General features: G+C 39.3%; 1 protein-coding gene across 5 annotated transcripts in view; it reads left to right on the top strand.

The window, feature by feature from the left end:
- The window catches only part of tamo (PUB and ZnF_RBZ domain-containing protein tamozhennic), a 46,935-nt gene extending 29,659 nt beyond the window's left edge, over positions 1-17,276 (top strand). For all 5 annotated transcript variants that reach the window (XM_076213325.1, XM_076213327.1, XM_076213326.1 and 2 more), the window contains one exon: positions 10,488-17,276. In XM_076213325.1, the coding sequence (XP_076069440.1) occupies positions 10,488-11,615 (1,128 nt within the window). In that variant the 3' untranslated portion in view covers positions 11,616-17,276. The remainder of the gene's footprint in view (positions 1-10,487) is intronic.
- Positions 17,277-21,890: the final 4,614 nt, after the last annotated feature.

Below are 21,890 nucleotides of genomic sequence, written 5' to 3'. Positions count from 1 at the left end.
ACACATGGGTGGGATGGTGCAAGAGGTAAATGCAAGGGTGGTGGGCCAGGGATTGAAGATGGTTAAAGAAAATGGAGAAAAATGGGAGATAAGCCAGTAATTGTTTGCTGACGACACTGCACTTGTAGCAGGATCAGAGGAGGAATTAAGGAAGTTAGTGACAGAGTTTGGGAAGGTGTGTGAAAGAAGGAAGTTGAAGATAAATGTGGGTAAAAGTAAGGTGATGAGATGTATAAGGGGAGAGGATGTCAGCAATTGAAAAGTGAGTATTAAGGGAGAGAAGCTGGAAGTGGATAACTTTAGATACTTGGGGGTGAATGTGGCAGGAAAGGGAGGAATGGAGGTTGAGGTAGAATGTAGATTGAAAGAAGCAAGTAAATGCCTTGGGGGATTCAGAATTGTAATAAGAAATAGACATTTGGGAATGGATGCTAAGAGGAGATTGTATGAAGGAGTGATTGTGCCAACAGCGCTGTATGGTGCAGAAACATGGAACATAAGAGAGGAGGAGTTTGAATGTGTTTGAAATTTAATGCCTGAGAAGCATGATAGGGGTTACTAGGCTGGATAGAGTGGGAAATGAGGAGGTGAGGAGGAGAATGGGGGTGGAAAGGGAGTTGGGAGATAGGGTTGATGAAAGAGTATTGGGATGGTTTGGACACATGTAAAGAATGAATGAAGAAAGATTAGTAAAAAGTGTGGAAGGCAAAGGTGGATGGAGTGAACATAAGGGGATGATCAAGGGTGAGATGGATGGATGTGGTAAAAGGGGCTTTTGGAAAAAGGAGGATGTCTGTTGAGGAAGGAAAGGAGAAAATAGAAGACAGATGAGTGGAGAATGGTTGTTTATGGATGACACTGTGATGCATGGAAGGGAGTGGGTGAGTAATGGGGGAGGGGTTGGGGAGTATATGTAAATGACATTCTGATGAAGCCAGAAGGGAATTCTCCCCGTCTTCTCTTTTTCTGAATAAGGGAATGGAGAGGGAGGTTTGCCGATTAAGTGAAGTGGCCTTGGTGTGGATGTGCTGTGTTTGCTGTATTGCTTTTGACCCAGGGTAGTGGGCAAGATGCAAGGATGATCCATCATCCAGGAGGAGCCAAGATAAGAGGGAGGGAGGGAGGGTTGGTGAATGGGAGTGAAGTATGTGGAGATGAAATGGGTGGGAGTGGATTTATGCCTTTGACGCTAACTACCTCCTTTATAAGGGGGAAAAAGCCCTTGGTATATGTATATGTATGTTCACTTCATATAAAGATGAAAAGGCCTTTTGGTATGTATATATAGATAGAACTGCTGGGTAGCAGCAAGGGTCAAGGGCAAAATATACAAATTGTCATTCTATACACCAAGGGCTTTTTTCCCCCTTACAAGGGAGGTAGCCAAAGCCAAAAGGCATATAACCACTCCCACCTATTTCACTCCCATCCACCACACTTTCCTCCCTCTCATCTTACATTGATGACAGGTCATCCCTGTACCCTGCCCACAGCCCTGGGTCAGAAGTAATCCATTAAGACACCGTACATCCACAGCAAGGCTGCTTCACTTAACCCATTCAACTCCGATGACAAGATGTCTTGTCATTTGGTCAAATAAAACAAAAAATCATAATAAAACAACAAAATGTTTGATGATCAAACAGCACCAGAAAAATATGACGTCATCAGTCCTCCTCGAGGAGGACTGATGACGTCATATTTTTCTGGTGCTGTTTGATCATCAAACATTTTGTTGTTTTATTATGATTTTTTGTTTTATTTGACCAAATGACAAGACATCTTGTCATCGGAGTTGAATGGGTTAAGCCGCTTCACTTTGAGCTATGTCAAAATATCATTCACACATGACCATTCTCTAACCCCCTCCCCTCCTTGCATCATAATATCTATACACAGCCATTCTCCACTCACCCTTATCTCCTGCCTTCTTCCTTCCTTACTCAACAGACATTCCCCTCTTGCTCAACACCCCTTTCACCCCATCCATCCATCTCATCCTTGGTCGTCCCTTCATGTTCACTCCGTCCACCTCTGCCTTTCACACTTCTTTTACTAATCTTTCTTCACTCATTCTACCCATGTGTCCAAACCATCACAATAATCTTTGATCAACCCTATCTACCATCTCCTTTTCGACCTCTATTTCCTCCTCACATCCTCTTTTCTCACTCTATCCAACCTTGTAACCCCTACCATATTTCTCAGACATTCTCAAACACATTTCAACTTTTCCTGTCTTCCTTAAATTTCATGTCTCTGCCTCATACAATCCACTCTTCTTATAATCTCCTTTTTGCATCCATTCCCAAATACCTATTTCTCGTTACATTTTTTAATCCAGCAAGGCATTTACTTGCTTCTCTCAATCTTCTACAATTTACCTTCACCTCCATTCCTCCCTGTCCTGCCACATGCGGCCCCAAGTATCTAAAGCTATCCAGTTCCTCCCCAAGTTATCATTAGAATTGAAAAAGTTTTATGTAAGAAAAACAGGGAGGAATGATGTGACTTAAGGAAGTTTTGATAATGAAAGTATTGAAACCAAAAGAGGACAGAAATCTTTAACTCATAACCACAACAGTAACCATGAGTAAGGAAATTACATTAACAAGTTCATTATATGCACACACTCCATCATTAATGTCCACTGTAAGAAAATCATGAAGAAGTGACCTGTGATACTTTGGCAGATTTTAAAGCAGCACTAAAAGTTTTTGAGAACAGGAGATGGATATTGTTTGGCAGTTTTTATTGTTTTGTTGCCAAATAACAGGACAAGGAATTGTAGCCACAAAATTAAGAAATCTAGAGCAATGCTTGAAATAAGGCAACATTTCTTTAGTAACGGAGTGGTAAATTGGTGAAATAAATCACCCAAGAATATGGTCTCATGAAACACATTGTATAGTTTCAAAAAAGAATTTAGATAAGCATATGGCAAATAATATAGGGACCTTTTTTATAGTTTTAATCTTTATTTTCACATTCTTTGACTTTGCACAATGTGGCAAAGAGTTATTGACTTTCGAGAACTAGCTGTAATGGCCTGGCATTTTTATATTTATAAATGATTTCTTATTTTTAGCTAGGCCTCTCAAAATTGCTCAGACCAAGCATATTGTTTGTATGGCCCAATTGGATCTTGATCTGAAACATGTTATTATATTCTTATGTTTTTAAAGAGAAAAATAGACAAAATCCTTTGGAAAGAATGGCTGATATCAGCTGTTATATGCGCATTGAGTTTCTCATAATGGAATGTTAAATCATGAGCCCATTTGGTTCATGGTGAAGTTAGCAACAGGAAAAAGATGTAAAGAAAACGCTGTTTCTCGTTTGTTCAAGCTTAAAACCCTGAATTTGAACTTTATCATATACAGGATCAGGAACAGAGGGAAATTTTTATTCCTCTTCTAAACTACATCATTCATGATCTTCGTTCAATCAATTTCACTATCAAATGTTTTGTTTGTGGAATATAATCTGCTTTTTCTAAAATTTAGAAGATGTCCTTGAGTCTTCAGTTTTGAATGAAAACCCTTGTATAATTTTGAGGTGCTTTCCATATGATTTATTTTGCATTGTCTAGTGCTTCTTATATGTACTACTTCCCCTTAAGATAGTCTTTAATACAATTTAAGGGACCACATGACAAAGGAAAACAAATTAGTAATGTCTTTAGATCTAAATCATTTAGGCTTACATGTGTATATGCTGGACATTACGCAGCATGTAAACTATCTTTATATCAGAAGGCTTCTTCCCCCTCACAAGATAGGTTTCCAACTAAGACATGCATGCATGTAAAGAATACATGCATAAAATTAAACTCATAACAAAGGGGAATGTCTGTTGAGGAAGGATGGGAGAGGACAGAAGACGGGTGAATGGAGAATGGTTGTATATGGATGATGTGATGCATGAGGTGGAATGGGTGGGGGGATGGGGGGTGAGGTAGTATGTGTGAGCAAAATTTGATGCAGCCCGAAGGGATTTCTCCCCATCTTCTCCTTTTATGCATGGGGGGGACGGAGAGGGGGGGTCGCCGATTTAATGAAGCGGTCTTGCTGTGGATGTGCTGTGTCTTGTGACACTGCTTCTGACCCAGGGCAGTGGACAAGGTGCAGGGATGACCCGTCATCCAGGAGGTGCTAAGATAAGAGGGAGGGTGGAGGGGAGTGGAGTGTATTCAGGGATGGAATGGGTGGAAATGATTTTATGCCTTTTCCTTTTTGGCTGCCTCCCTTGTAAGGGGGAAAAACCCTTGGTATATGTATGTACAAATACTATGCTCCATATAGGGTAATAACATAATTTTTGTGAACTCGTTATTTTAAAAGTCAGAAGGAATAACAACAGGGATTGGTGTCATCTGCATAATAGCCAGTGGTAGGGATGTACTGTGGCTTTTTGGCTCCCAACTCTTGGGTTTTGGGGGAGGTTGGGGGTTCCCATGATCCAGATGCTGCCACACCAGATACGGACCTTCAATACAAACAAGCAAAACGCAGACAAGAAATACATCCCCAGAGGCAATAGAAAACCACACAACCCAATCTTCACACCAGAAACTCAAGGTTTCATCAGTACGCCCATGCCTATCCCTCAGAACTTAACAGACCAAATACAAGCACTAAACACTGAGATCAATAACAAAATACATGAACAAAAAATACAAAATTGGTAAACATTTATCAACACACTTAATCACAAAACAAACACCAGAAAATTGTACAAGACACTCAACAGCATTACACTAACTAACAGTAACACAACATGCTGTCATACAACAATAACCACAACAACAGTCAACATACAACAAACACACTCATAAATTATTTTGCACAGGCAAGCATCTCCCTCCTCACCCTGACAACTGACACATCATTTAGTGTAAGAAAAGACTTACCCACAGACCCAGAGTATACATTCTTCATAGACAGCCAGAGGAAGCATAAAATACATAACCTCAAGCACTCATCCACCTGTGGCCTGCAAAGTCACTCAAGGAAGAAGAATTGTGAAAGTCTAAATATGGCAAGGGTGGGGCAAGTGCAAGATGAGGCATTATTGTGTCCCCTGCACGATGAGTGCATCTGGAGTAGTTTGCCTCTGTGGTCAGGTTCATTCAGTGTTGGTATTTTCTCGGTGTTGGATGATAACTTGAAGGTAGTCATGTGACTGTGCGAGTGTGTTTCCCACCTCTCTAGGAAGGACAACTCTGTTGAGGGCTCAATGGAATAGGATAGGGTTTTTGTTGGTAGGTCTCATAGTACCTGCTTTGTGATTCGAGCGTGAATGTTCCTGTATGGATGTGCTGCATGAGGGACTAATGATGGTTACTGCATGTGATGGTCCTGCAAGAGCAGAGCTGTTCATTTTCAAAACATGTCAACCTCCTCACCGTCATCAGGAGGTGCATTCCCGATGGACAGAAACTGGGTTTCAGGACTGGGCACAAGATCTCTCTCATTTAACTTGAACTGCTTTTCTTTCACTTTTTCTAAACATGGTGAGCTGACAGTTGGCAACTGTTCCCCTCTCCCTACCACATTCTGTTGAAATAGAAAGAGTCCCAAACCAATACAACACAGACAACAGCTGTTCTTAACTTTTTTCAGTGCCTGTACCCCTTGATTATCTAAAAACAAATTCTCATACCCCCATCCAATATAAATACAATGCAAACATGTGAAAAGGATTAGTGATACAAACCTTGTTAATAGATTATTAGATATATTCAATAACTGGACAAAGATATTTTTTATTTAAAATTAAAAATATCAATTAGTAGGATACAATGAATACACATTATGCTTTCCCATGGTAAATATACAGTACCATTGCACCGGCTATCATGTCTCATACCCCCAGGGGGGTTAAGGTTTTGTACCCCCATGGGGGCACAGGTATCCCAGGTTAAGAACTACTGGTCTAGGAAGTTACAAAGACAGTTGGCAGACTACTTTGGGGTCTGCAATTTATCCACCTAATGAAACTCAACAGTTGATTAATTGACAATCCTATTTCTCATAATATTGTTCATCCCACCCAGATATTTATTTACTTCCTTTACTCTACATCCACTCCACTGTCAATTGTCATATTCAGTCCTAGATACAGTGAGACCTCTCATTAACAGACGTTAATTAGCTGTGTTTGTGGTGTTTTTGCTGTGTTTTCGGTGTTTTTGGTGCTGTTGTTTAGTGCGTGCAATCACTATGCCACCCAAAAACCACTCCAAAACACCGAAAACACAGCAAAAACACCGCAAACACAGCTAATTAACGTCCGTTAATGAGAGGTCTCACTGTACTTAAAACTCTCCACGTCCTCAAGCCTCCCTTCGCGTACATTCATCTTGCAGCCATTGTCATTCCTTGGATCATGTTACATTTGTTCACATTCGCTCTAAATGTTCTTCTTATGCATAATCTTCCAAACTCAGTCATGTGCACTGGTGGCATAATCAGAAGTGTGATGGTCTTGCATTCACTTAGTTGTGACTTTGAATCCTGCATGCCTCTCCAGTTCCCAGCAATGACTGTTACCTGCCCCAACAGTTGAAGCACTCAAAGGAAAGGTCTTGGCTTGAGCCACGACTATGCTTTTCCTGGTATAGGCTCCTCACCTACCTTTCAGTCTTGTAACCTCTCCAGTCTCTCCCAAGTCATAAAAAAAAAGAAAAAAAAAAAGTTCCCCTGCAAATAACAACTTGTGCCTGTTCATTCTTACCAGTTAGAAACTTCTGCCAAACACATTCATGTTTACTTCTTTTATTAGATATCCATAGATACAAACTGTAGATCCCTCTATCAAAGAAAAGAAAGAATGTTGTACAAAGATAGTTATAAAATGATCACTGTTTGTACGAAGAAAGGTATATTATGATAACTGTCTGTGATCCTCTTCAGCAAGGATTACACACAGTGATGGTAATATACTTATCTTTGTACAACAGTCTTTCTTTTCTCCCATAGTGGGATATACAATTAATCTTACCTATGTGTTAGAAGTTTTAATTTGTTTGCTTCCATAGACATATTGAACAACTTTGGTAACATCACACAACCCTACAAATAACTATACAATCAATACCCCAGTAAAGTTTGGATCCCCAGAATCTCAAATATAGCCTTAGTCCTGTCCTTTGCTATTTAGTTTTTTTCTTTCTTTCTTTTTTTATGTGTGTGTGTGTGTAGCTTGCAGTGCTGATTTTTATGCTTTTTGCATTAAACTTCATGATTGTACAATCCTAATTCTTAAATTCCTATATTTTTTAGTTCCAGTGTTTTTTTTCTTTATGTTCATTCTGTGAATTCTATTTTTCTTTGAATCCAATAATTTTCAAACCCAATGTTTTTACCTTTTAAGTCATACATATATCATGGACTAGTGCACAAAAACCCAGTGCAGAAATGAACAAAAGCTTTTGATAGAAATAAAAATAGGAGTGGATTTAATGTACCACAAAAGAATTTAAGTACAAAAGGTTTTGATAGAAATCAGATAGCAGATCACTCAGTGTGCCACAAAAACTTTCCTTTCCTTTACCATTTAGGTGCACACCAAACAAGTTATAAAGGTCGTCCCTCTTGACGAGTTGCCGCCAAACTCGAAGTACTCTGCTGAAAGCCACCTCTTTATGCAGTATCCCTTCCTGTCCCATTCTGCCTCCCTTGGAAACCCCAGACTTCCTGTTAAAGAACCCACAGTCCGTTTTTTAACCAAATAGCTCCTCTTTCTTTTCCTGCATCATTTCAACTGGCCATCACAACCTTGATTTGGAGAAGACCAAAACAAAGGTAAATGCTATGGGGATGCCAGACATATTAGTAGTCAAAATGACTCAGGAACTCAAGATCATGCACTCGTTGATTATGCGGACTTCATAAACTTCTTGGACATTCTGTTCATCCCAAAAAGCCAGAAAATGGTTTGAAACTGAAAGAGGATCAGTAATTCTTTTTATCGATTTGATGACCTGAGTGGCTACATGTATCCTACAAGTTGAAAAGGTCTTTTTGGGATATCATGTTGACCATGGATTTAGGAGTTGTAGATGACGAGCATGCTCAAGTTAGCAGTTAGTGGCCAGGGATTTTCCAGTTTCCAAAGTTGAGTTGAAGACCCATGGCCTTCTGTTGAATCATGGACAAGTATCATTTGTCAAATTTTCCTAAGGCAATATCACACCTATTACATTCCATTGCTTCAAAAATGAACTTAATGGCAAATATATATGACACTACATAGCATTCCAATATACACTACTTCAATGCCAGGGGAAGGGAGACATCCACTTGTGTATATTTTTTTCTTGTCTTCTTGAAGGAACAAATAGTTTTGAGGTTTCAATATTCACTACAGGAATGCAGAGATGTCCTTGAATTGGTAAAGAAATCTGTTTGCATATGCAAGCTGTTGTATTTTCACTACAGATTAGTTGCAATATATACTGTATATATTTGTATAGTTTTTGTAATATAACCTACCCCATTAAGCAAAATGTATATTTAAGTTTTTGTCTGTTGTCGAGGTGCCCACAGTATCATTGATTTATAACACAGAGGTGATAGAATTAACCTATAGAGTACAAAGAAATGGTCTGGGTAACAAAGTTTTTGGATTTATAGGGGAGATGAGTGAATTGTTTAGTCTGAATCAGTCAATCAATCTGTTGCCCCAGATCTCTTGCAGGTGACCCACAGCTCCCAGATATAAGGCAACAGCCTCCAGATAAAATTAGAGGACATTATACAACAAATTGTACTCACACCATAGAAGGTGCCTTTGTTGAGCCAAATATTGCTATCGTAAGACACAATATGATAAGGTGATGGGCCTGTACAGACTGCTCTATACCTTTGTAAAAGATGTGAAATTCCCACTCAAAAAGATGGAATAATTTTTTGAAAGATGGGAATATAAGGACATAAGTAAAATATAACATGTCAGTATGGAAGGAAGTGACCAGCAGAGTCCCATAAGGTTTGGTGTTAACACATGTATTGTTGCTTATCTATGATAATGACATGATGGAAGGTCCTGTGCTAACATGTTGGCAGATGATGCAAGGATCATGAGAAAAATGAAAAGGGAGGAGGCTCATAAGTTGTTACAAAAATAATTTAAATTGTATATATATACCTTTTTCTTTTTGGCTACCTCCCTTGTAAGGGGGAAAAGCCTTGGTATATGCATGTATATATATACCTGAAACCAAGAGTGGAAAATATATTTCAATAACAAAAAAGAGAAACATCGGAAGCGGGTATTAGCTCAAAATGACCATCACTGAAGCGAATCAACTACAAAGGCAAAAGAGGAGGAGGATTTAGGAGTGTTGATAAAAGACAACATGTTACCTGACAAGCATATCAGTATGAGAGATACATGGATTGCTGCAGAATATTTAAGTTGGCTTTTCATGACATGGATAAAGATATGATAAGAACATAAGAATGAAGGAGACTGCAAGAACACATAATGCCTATAGTAAGCAGTTCTATATTCATTACCACCTGTCATCTCCATCCATAAAGACTGGAATATGCATCAGTTGCATGGTCTTTACGTAGAGTACATACATACATACATATACCAAGGCTTTTTCCCCCTTATAAAGGGGGTAGCCAAAAAGAAAAAGGCATAAAATCATTCCCACCCATTCCATCCCTGAATACATAGAGTGAAAGATATAAACAAGATCAAGATGATATGAAGAATATCAACCAAACTGGATCCCAACTTGGTTGATAAGCCATGCAAAGAGAGACTAAAAGCATTAGACTTACCAACATTGAAGGATTGAAGAGAAAAAGTTGACTTTGTGGTATTTAGGTCACTAAAAGGTGGTGGACAACTTTGACAAAGGAGATCTTGATTGGGGATGGGAGAGCTTCATGAGGTCACGGGAACAAATTGAAAAAGACAGTGTGAAGAAGTTCAGTTTTCTGTAAGAAGTTCAGTTTTCTATACCAATGCATAGATTCTTGGAGTAGTCTAGAAGGTAATATAGCCCAAGCTGTAACCGTTGAATTTAAATCTAGGTATGACTGTTGGAGAACAAGATAATGTAGCCCCATATGGTATTTGGACCCCAAAAGCATTGCTCCATTCTTGTGTGCTACAATTAGGTAAATAAGTGCTGAACTTGTGTTCATCACCTATTAACTTTCATATAAAAGCTTTATAGCTCTTATGACCCAATCTATTTATGTGTGCATATTTTCATTTGTAAAGTTCAGTTATATTAATTATATTCTTATATGATTTATATTAAGTCATGGTTAGGAGCCACTTAAGAAAAAAATGAATATATATGGTGGAAATGTAGAAAACACCACACTCAGAAGTAGGTAATTTATTCCCGAATATATGTATATATAAATATATATATTTATTTGTTTATTTATGTATTTATTACTGGACATTAGTTCATAAGCAAATGTTTAACTCCACTTTACCTCTTGTCATTGCAGGTCCTTCCCCATAAACGCAATACCAAAGTTAGTAGTTCTTCCAGTGGTGCAAGGGGCTCAGCCCTTCCTCCTCCGTCAACAGAGCTTCGTCAACAACCGCCACCTCCACTGCCACCTGAAGTGTTTCAGGCCGGAACTCTGGATGAACACCTGGAGGCAACCTTGTCGCTCGTTAAGGACTCAAATCGTAACTCAGCCAACCTGACAAGTGGGGGTGGTGGGGAGGCTGGGGGGAGTTCATGGGAGACGTGGGACTTTGTATTCCGAGGTTTGAAGAATCAAGGTTATAATAAAGATATTGGTGACCGAGGAGATATCTTACACCACTTAGGTACAAGGCAAAATCTGTATACAGAGCCAGTATCATCTGGTAAGAATAACAATAATAATAATAATAACATAACCTTAAATAATAAACGGCAAGATAGTTCAACAAAGCCAAAAACTATGTCCATCAATCAGGCTCTTCAGCAGCTATCCCTTAATGAAACAAGAGAACGTGTAGAACGACTACCAAGCTCCAGCAAAAGCTCTTCTCATTCTCATGGAGGGGACGGCTTCCCACACCTCACTATGCGCAATAGTTTGTACGACAATGTTTCCGTTGGCTTTGAGACGGCACCTCAGGACAGTGACGACTATGAAGATAGGAAGTTGTTGCCCAAGAGAAATAATACCAAGCTAGAAAACAAACTGGACAAGAATCTTGGCTGTAGTAGTTTATCGTCAAATCGAAGTGTGAGTAGTCGGGGTTCTCACGGACGACAGGAGCCGCACCAGCCTTCAGAGGCCTCACGGTCCAGTGTAGCTACGCCCTCAACCATCCAGCATTCGAGTAGCAAGACCGTCACCCAGCCTGCATCTCCAACTGCCACGCAGCCACCTGCTCCACTACCCCCGTACGAATTTGACGAAAAGCCGTGGCCCTGTGCCACTTGTACCTACATCAACGAGAGGAGCAAGTCAGCGTGTGAGATGTGCGGTAAGTCTCGGCGTCCCGGTGCAGAGATGCGACCCTTAGTGTCCGGAGGACGGCAATGCCCGCAGTGTACGCTGATCAATGAGCGGGATGCACACGAGTGTTCTGCATGTGGCGTACACTTGGAAGGCTCCTCCACATACATATGAAAAGCCAAGTTCAGTTAAACAGTCGAAGTGTGGTGTGATGCTGCTGCTATCAAGGATAACATAAAGCTGGTGTGTGAGATAATACAGTTGGTTGGCCTCTCAGAAAAAATAGATTTGTAGTTGACCTTGAGATTGTACATAACCAACTAATAGCCTTGAAAGTTACAGCACAGGTAGCATTGCATTGGGGCATTCATTATGCCAAGGGGCATCCTTCTCTGCTTTGGCACACATAATATCCATCTTGCCTTTAGGTGATCATCACGGGTTCCAAGCGGGTTGTAGATCTCGTATATAGTCCAACATTTGTATGTGCTGGCCTTAGATCATATCTCTAGTGTACCAACCATCATTTATACAGGAATCTTGTTGTAACGCCATCCACAAATGTAAACAAGTGTTAGTGTGCTTTTCACCAATCAGTACCCTCGCTTTCTCGTTTACTCTAGCTCATCGCGTTGCTGATACAAGTCTCGTGCTCCAGGCACTGACGGGACTGTTGTCGAGCAGCCACAGCATTCTAAGTAGTGTATTGACACAGGGCAGCGGTGTACTTACTGATAGCTGCTGCCATCTTGTTATCACCAATAACAGCTGCCTGCATGTGGACACTGACAGCCATTGCTGTTTTCATGATCTTGAGAGGAACTGTCAGTGTAGGTCACTGATAGTGTCTGTCGCTAGTTTGTGATCTGAGATGTTTGCTGTCTTTGTTCAAGAGGAGCTGTTATCAAGTGATTTCTGGTAGCTAATGCCAGTGTGTGATAAATTACAGCTAAAGTTACTGTATGATCCCCAACAGCTCCTTCATCATGATCACAAATAGTTGATATCTTTGTGATCGCAGATAGCTTCTGCCATTGGTTGATTGATAAGGCTACAGCCACCATGTGGCCAGGAGTAGCTACTGTCAGTTTGGTCACCAGTGACTACTGCTTCTGTGATCTATGGGTATTGCCTTTGGGTGACATCATGCATGACTGCTGCCACAATATTACACAGATTGTTTTGGAAGCTGTGACTTCCAGTAGGTTGTGTTGTAATTCTGGTCACGAGGAATTACACAACTGTAACTCGAAAAGTACGTGAGCTCCAGAGCGATCAGTGGCAGCTGTAGTGGCTGCCATAGCTGTGTAACAGAGACTGCACCTGTGTAAATAGAAGTAGTAGATAGAGCTGTCTGATCCGAGATGGCATGTGCAGATTTGTGACCAGCAATGGCAGCCATGGCTATAGGATCATCAGTAACAGGCATGCAGATGGATACATCTCTTGTATGAGCACAAAAGGCTGCTTCAGTTCAGTGATCAGCAGTGACATTTACAGCAGTGCAACTAGATGTATTACAGGTGCTGTTATGTAGCCAGACATCAGCTGCAGCTATGTGGTCATTGGAGTTTCTTCGTAATTGTTGGTAATATGTGCTCGAGTGTAAGTGATTGCCGTGAGGATGCAATCTAAAATGAAACTACTCCTTTGTGATCTTATGTGGTAGGCATAGCTGGAACTGTTGTTGCTGTGTATTCCCCAAGTACAGCTAAAACTGTCTAGTAGTCTGTAGCTGCTGTTCTGCCATTTCTGGGATCGTGCTAAACCAGAAAATTGTCATTATATGCAGCTGGTGATCACAATTGGTAGTTGAAGCTGTTGGGTAATAGATAGTTGGTACTCTGTTACTGTAGATGTATGCTGCAGCTTTGTAATCATTGTTGATGGCTGTGGTTGTGAAACTGTTGACTGGTGCAACTGTATGATCCTGAATGATGTCTGGTGTGAGGTTATGGTTGGTAGTGTCTGTAAGACATTGGAGCAGAGAAGCTGTGTGACTGTAGATAACTTCTCTATTATTATAATTGTGGGTTGTTGGTGCTGCTGTCAGGCTGTGGGTAATTATTATAATTTTGTGAACCTTAAAAGCTGTTTTTTTAAATGGTTGTCAGAAGTGATGATGATACAACCATGGCTGGCTGCTACGGCAGATGCGTTGTTGCATTAAACTTATTTGTTGCTTGGATCTTCATCTCATGTTGTAACTGTTTGCACTCGTATGACTATAGTTATGTGCAGCACCTCATAACCAAAATTTGTTGCCGTGTTTTTAACCATGGTCTGCAGTTCTTGCTAACGTAGTGATTGAAAGTTCCACTGTATGATAAAGAATGGTTGTTCGAACCATAGACAGCAGCAGCTGGAAGAATGCTGGTATGATTGTTGGAATGGATGACTTATGTAGTTGTGACCACGTACGGCTGATTAAACTGTATGAGTGATTATATTGTCTGTAACATATTTTCTGTGGATAAATGGGTATTCCTGCTTAGTAGCCATAGCTGTCTACAGCTATCTAACAGTTGGCAACAGCCACAGGTGTGTGACAGTTGTAGGCGTGTGTCTTAAGATGGGTGCTGCAGCATAGGCTCTACAGAAAATGGCACTAGCTGCTTCATCACAGCTGTTGCACATGTTTGCGTGGCGATAATGGCTGCATCTGTTTTGCTCCCAGAAGGGGATCTTTATATATTGAGAGATATACTTTTTTAAAGGTTATGGAACTTCTTATAGATGAGTGATATAATGTTTTTTAGTTACAAAAAACTATGAGGGATAGAATAGCTGCATGTCTGCTGTTGCAGCTGATAGTATCAATCAAGTTCAATATTGACCTGGGGTCACCATTGACGTTTAATCACGACTCCAGTGGGGGGCTGAATTTTATACGATCGTCTTCTGACTCGGTGGTCAGTAGCAGAGGACAGTTTGCTGGTTAACACGTCGAAGAGGGGCGAGAATGTCAAGAATCAAGTCATTGGTCTCAGATGAAGGTATGTAATGAATCATAAAGGGGCAGGTTAACTACTTGTTTACTCTGTTCCTTTAATAATAGTTTGTGGTATTGAAATTTCTCTTAGTCTTCAATGATAGGTTCAACTGCTGTTTGTACGATAGTCTCCTTCCACTCTTGGATGTCGGATATCTAGGTAGCCTTTTACTAGACAGTATACGTATGTATATAGATAGATTTATTATTGGTTTAATATTTATCAGTGATATTACTATTATATTGTTAAGGGCAACATTGACCTACCATTTTGTTGTGTAGGAGTAGGAACCTCGTTGTGTATGCTAACTCAGTGCCAGGAATGGCCTGTTTCCCAGGCATGAATTGTCGCAAGGCTCGGAAGTATTGCCGCCTCTCACTGAGACTAGAGAAATTTGGAGTCCAGGGATGGATCAGCTAAATGGGACTTTGCTTGTGGGATGGGAGACGATAGCAGTTGCCTTAAAGTGATGAGGTTTAAGCCAGGCAGGAGGAGCATTGCCCCAGCAGAGATGGATGTTAACCTTTTCATCTTCCCATTTCCCCCCTCCCCCCTTATATTTTCTCTACTCCTTTTGCTCTGTCATGTGTGCTGTACATAACACAAATGGAAGCTTTAAACTAGGGAATGTTAAGAAAGAATTGCTAGTAAACCTTTTGAGGCGGACACAGCCCCTACGATGCGCTGCCAGCCGGTGTAAAGCGTCAAATCATGTACCCCACCTGTTGTTTTTCCTTTTCTTTTTTCTCCCTTTTTTCTTTGCAGCTGCTATTATACATAAGATAGTATTTAATCTATGCATCCATTCAGCTGTAACGTCTTCGTCCTCACGTATACAGACGACAGGAGGACGGCCAACTTTCAGAACTGCAGACTCGTTTGATGTCATAAGTCAGAACATAAAGCTCAGATATTACCAGAATTTTATTGTTGCAATTTTTTTCTTTTTTTTTCCTTGTCTTTCCTTTCTAGTATGATTATAAGAAAATGGAATCTCCATGTTGAACTTGCGGATTCTGTAAAAGGCAGGTAGAGTGTAAAGAGAACATGGAGAATCGTGTGGCAAACATGATATAAAGAACTACTAGTAAGCGCACACAACTTTCACATTTGCATTATATACTAATTCAGTATTGTAGTCGGACATGAAAGGACAGTTTTCCTTACCAATGTGGAATTATTTTTATTTTATTTTCATGAAAAGTATTAGAAAAATCACTGGAAACTATTTCAAGCATTGAAAAATCACTGGAAACTATTTCAAACATTTTGCTTTTCAGGGTTCTGCTTGATTTTATTTTTTATTTTTTATATTATCATTATTATTATTATTATTATTATAATTTTTTTTTTTTCACCATAGCTACTGACAAGCATTGCATTGTTGACATGACCCTCACAGTACTATACACCTCATAAAGACTGACTGTTCTCTCTAGTACAGTCAGATAATGCGCTTTTAAGTCAAGATATTTCCCCATTGTCCACCACCAATTAGTCTACAGTTATATTCCTTTAGTTTGATATTATCTCTTGGTACCCGCGAGATAAAAAGGTAATTTTTATATGAATACGTTTAATCTTATATGCACTTGCATTAATTTCGTCATATCCATCACTTTTATTTTTGTGTTCACGTATATCATTCACTTGCTTGCGTATACTCTTGCAATCACTCACTCTTTCATACTTCACTTGCTTACCTTACTTCACAGATTTTGTTTAATTGATTTTGAACTTATCCACATTAGTTTGGAGCATGTATTGAGTATGCATTCATTTATGTTTTCACAACTACCCATTGTATTATTCACTTGGCATCTCACTTTATTACTTGTACTCGAAAGAAAGGTTGAATGCTTTGTCAGCATGGTCAGTGGTGCCCTATAGACCATGTAGGAATGCTGTGTGAAACATGAAATTACTTTAAAATTATTCCTCAGTCTATCATTCCCCTAACCATATCCCAACTTCTATTTCAATTTCTTTTTTCTTTCCCTTCCCCAATTTTCCTCAACATTTTCTTCTTTCCATCCTCCACTTGTATTCTCCCATAGTTTCCACAGATTCCCTATTCTCCTTCACTTTCTATCTTTATTCTTGTCTTGCCTCAGTTTCTCTTTCTTCCCCATCTCATCTCTCTTTCCATCACCTCCCCTCACTCTTTCCCCTTCCATCACCTTCCCTTACTCATCATCTTTTCCTATACCCTCCTTTCTCAACTCTACCTTCTACTTTCATCACAACAAAGATTATTTCTTTTCAATGTAAACACTTCTTTCCATCTAACCTTTCCTCACCTCCTCCCCACTATCTTCCTCTGTTCCTCTACCAGTCCTCACCCACTCCTTCCTCTTATCCCATATCAAGATTTTTCCTCCTAAAAAAAGAGAATGATAGATTATATTCAGTATTAAATGGGCAGTAAAACCTTAAATTTCATCAATAGGACATATTTACTGATATTTTTGTCATTGCGGAGCTCATTATATTTCCAGGCAAAATTCATTCATGGGCAACCATACATAAACAATACCTTATGTAATCTTTCATTATTTTAGTCAAAAGGCTTTATTATTTTTTTTCTTCATTGGTTGTGAGTGTACTACAGTTACCCTGTAAAAAGAAAGATGGACATTACTGAGAGTGCATCCAGAAGAATGTTGTGTTTGTGCTGCGCCACTTGTGCCACTAGATGTCGCAGCTTGTTTCCTCTCAACCGCCACAGCTACTCCAGGTGATGGTGTGGTGGGCTCGTCGTCGTCTTTTAATACTGAAATAGTGATTGATATATTTATGGAGATGTATCATACCAAGTGCCCATATTAAAGGTATAATGAAAGATGCCTCTTTTATTTCTTTGTTCCAGTGTGGCCTTTATTTCTAATTATCTCGAGTTTAGCTCAGTGGAAAACATGCAGTCCCTCAGTGGCTGGCAATGGTCCTCAATCCCTCCCACAAATCTGTCTGGGAAGAAGATTTGTGCTGTTATCTGTATTGTGTTAGTGTGAGACTTTCTCTGTCTTTGGCTGAGAGTGGTAGGGAGAGGAAAGCAATTGCCAGTTGTCAGCTCTTTGTGTTTAAGAAATACAGTTGAAATTGATAGAGAGAGCTTGGGGGCTGATATGCATACCAGGTGTCTGCCTGTCAGGGACTTCCTGATATAGGTGAGGGGATTGACGGGTTATGAAAGTAGGCAGCTTCATTATTCATCTTGCAGGACCACCACATACATACAACTAAATAACCATAATTGGTCCCTAGCCTTTGTTATTGATAGAGCAAAAAAGATCTTGACTACCCAATCCTTTCACTATCAGTCAATCCATTGTCCCTTGTCTCTCTTGCAGAAGACCCGTGTTCTCTGTGAAACCAGCATTAGCCTCCAGTTGGGACCATAAGTCATGAAAAGAGTGTTGTTGTCTAGGGATTATTAGTGTGGGGAATGGCAGTATGAGGTATTCTGTGTCCTGTGTTGTAGTTACACCTATATCAGTCTGTTGCCCCAGGTCTCTTGCAGGTGATTTGTCTAATTTGTATGTGAGTGGTATAGTCTATATGAAGATAACTTTTCCCTCAGTTATGAAATAAAGTTTAGTTCAATCTTATGATATATAAAAAATTTATAGATGCTCAAACAGTCGTATTTCGTGAAGAACAGTCAGCTATGTAATATTCAGTAGAGCATAGAGGCTGGTTGATCATCAAACTTTAAGAATTTTTAGATAAGGAGAGCAAAACTGAGGGAACAAGTCAATGAAGATAGGACAAAAAAAGGTGAATGGACAGAGGTGAAAAAAAGGTTCACTGGAGTTTGAAGGACCTGAAATTATAAGTTTTATCTGAGGGGAAAGAGAGTAGTGAAAGTAAAAGAGTAAAGACAATGTGGAGAGCTTTAGGGTGGCATATATCAATGCTGATGTTCAGGGCCCTCACATGAGTTGGGGTGACTATATGCCTGGGGGTGCCAATTCTAGCCTAGATTTGCCACCCACAAGGCTGGCAAAATAATAATAATAATAAATTAGGTCAAAGAAGCCCTGAATATTTTACTGTAATTGACTATTTTGCGTTAGAATCAACAAAATATGAAATATTTTCCCTTATCCTTTCTGCAATAGGGACATTAAATACAAATTTTAAAATCTGTTGAATTATTTTGCAAGCCAATAGCTAAAATGTCTACATGAAAAAATGATCAAGTTTGACTCAAAATATCTACATTTTCTTTTTCATTCATTTACCCATGCTCAGTTGATTCGTGGTTTTGGAGGTGGGAAGTGATGAACAGAACTGTCCTGGGGGTACTTTGGCATGTTACATGTTAAGCTGATCTTTTAATATCAGCTAGATTAGATGTCTGTGATTATAGCGAGAAAAATTATTTGAGGAGGGGGAAACTTTACATATATATAATTAAGACGATACACCAAGGGCTTCTTTTTCCTTATAAGGGAAGTAGCCAAGTCAAACGCACACACCCACTCCCACCTATTCCTTCGTGAACATGTTTTGTACCACTTCTTTGAGTATATATTTCCATTTTTGCCTCTGTTCCCAGTGGTAGGGAGAAGAAAGAATTCTACCACCAAGTTTCTCATGGAGATCTTTAAAGGCAGCGAAAGTGGGATGTAGTGATGGGACTAGGTAACCTGCTGTCTGTAACCCTATCCTAGGAGAAGTCAAGTTAAGACTAAATCAGAAGAAAATATTGTAGATGATGTGGTGTACAACATGAGAAGGGAGAAAGCAGGGAAGAGTCATAACAATGGTAGTAAAGATGTTGAAAGTGGATGAAGTCTTACTAGAAGGAAAAACTGAATCGATAGATGCAATAGTAACAGTGGAAAAGAAAGGTTGAAGAATTTTCCTAGTGGTGTATGCCCTATAAAATAAGGGCATGGAATGAATATGATTACTATATAGACATGTAATATTGATTGAAGATAACCAAATAAAGTTATGCTATAGCCCTGATGAGTGACTTCAACTGTGAAGATGTGAATTAGGAACAAAAAAATCACTTGTATTAGATGATACACTTCCAAATGTACCAATGAATTGCAGAACCAACAAAGACAAGGCTGAGGGGAACACACCAACCAGACTGAATTTACTGCTAACTCATTGGAGACAACCCAAGGAGCCCTCCTTGTCATCTCTTTCATGGGGACCACAGAGAATAATTTACTAGCCACCAACTGCCTCTCCATCTGTTACTGTTATATAGATTACATTTTTGTTGGGATGAAATATCGCCATGAACTCCAGAACCTCAGGCAATGCCTTATTAATGCCTCTGGCCATAATTTCCCTTCCTCAATGTCCCTGTAACCAACCACAGCAATCAGTTCACTACCTTTGTGTGCACCAAACCAACTTGCAAATATCTTTGTCTCGATGGTATTAGTGAATACTTCCAGCACTACTGACACCCCATCACTCCATGAAAGATACACAGAATTGAAAGACTAATCCAAATCCTTATCAACAATGAGTATAGCGATAGTATACTTACCAAAGCAGCATAATACATAATCTAAGATTAGAACTCAACCCCCTCTCCCACAAAGGCAAGGAAATGATGTCTTGTACTACAGAACTCGCATGACTATAGAGTATACTAGTGATGAAAGAATGATACAAGACATCAACGAACAATGTCAGAATTATTAATCCTACGAGAAAAATCTCCCTCACCACAGATGCAAGAACCATAAGACGTCACAAATATTTGTGAGAAATCGCCCTTCCAAGACAACATCGCCTCTAGAAGAAAATCAAATCATCTACACAAATGTATCAGTGCGGACTATGAACTTCAACCATACCTCGGAATGACGAGGATCAAGCTATCGAGGATAATAACATGTTGCCATAAAGAACACATTACAACGCTAAATACAGTACATAACTACTCTTACCGTCAAAATTTAGGAGGAATGATGATAGTAAACAGAAAAAGACCTTTGCAAATTAATATTCTTGGAAGCCATTATACACTGAAGAACTAAAACCATCTATGAACATTCAGATGAAAGATTTGCAAATTCTCTCGTCTCAAAACGGAATAAGACTTAATCCCGCGACTCCTATTGGCTAATGTGTAGCCTATCAAGAACGAAGCTTTGGTGACCACGCGTCGATGACCGCCAACCAGTGTAGGTATGTGTATATATATATATATATATATATATATAATATATATATATATATATATATATATATATATATATATATATATACACACACACACCCCAACAGAGTAATAGACATTTGGAACAAGTTAGATGAGAAAGTGGTGTGTGCAAAAACAATACACGAATTCAAAAACACTAGATAAAATGAGATATGAAGACGGGACTCCACGAGCATAGCTCCCCTTCCCGTAAAAGACAACTAGGTATATACACGACGCAAAGGCCGAAACATTGCAACGCAAGAATAACGTCGGAGTTTATTAACACATGTAAATTAACCAGGAATATAAATTCTAATAAAATACAGAAAGCTTGTTTTACCTCGTTTGTCTACATGGAAATATTATACTTATGTGTGTGTACGTGTGTTTCTAAGTTGATGACATAAACTACTGTGCAGCTCATATTATTTACATAATTCTTGAGGATTAAGTTCTATAGTTGCATAAGAATGCGTTTGACAGATAAGGCGGAGAGTAACAGAATACGACGTTATGCGCGCAGCTCTTATTGTTGTCTTGTTGATATTGCTATTATTATTTTCATCCTCATTACTACTATTAATATTGTTGTTATTATTATCGCCATTATAATAAGTATTATCATTATTAATGCTATTGTTGTTATTATTTTTATCATCAGTATTATCATTACTATTATTATTATTATTATGTGATCCTTAGTAGTAGTAGTAGTAGTATCATTACTACTACTATCATTGTCATTATTATTATTATTATTATTATTATTATTATTATTATTATCATTATTATCATTATTGTCATTATTATTATTATTATTATTACTATCGTTGTTATGGGCTGTGTTGGCAGTGTAATAGGAAGCGTGCTGGTGTCACATTCGCTTGTGGTTTCGAATCCCGCACCACTCTCCGATTCCCAGCTGTGATTATGTTACATACCCCAACCAACAGTCCCCAGATCGCATATGTATAGGACAAAGATGACTGCTTCGGCCGTAGCTTCTCAGCGCCTCCTGGCGTAGGTAAGTTAAAATGATCGGCTTCGCTCGAACCAGCCCCATTCAAATACAAAGATTTGGTGCTCTAGATAATCGTTGGACGATCATCGTTGAGCCATGAACGATCATCGAACCTTAATGAAAAAAAAAAAATGATAAAAGGGGAGCCGGGGGGGGGGGTAGGTACTTAACAGTCACTGGCTGGGAATCGCAGAGTGCGGGATTCGAACCCACAATTAAGTGAAATACAATTTGGCGACATGTGACTTGACAAA

This window comes from Oratosquilla oratoria, chromosome 31 (assembly GCF_046742065.1).
Source record: "Oratosquilla oratoria isolate Oo_2021 chromosome 31, ASM4674206v1, whole genome shotgun sequence".
Lineage (NCBI taxonomy): Eukaryota > Metazoa > Arthropoda > Malacostraca > Stomatopoda > Squillidae > Oratosquilla > Oratosquilla oratoria.
This window is presented reverse-complemented; position numbering and strand designations above follow the sequence as displayed.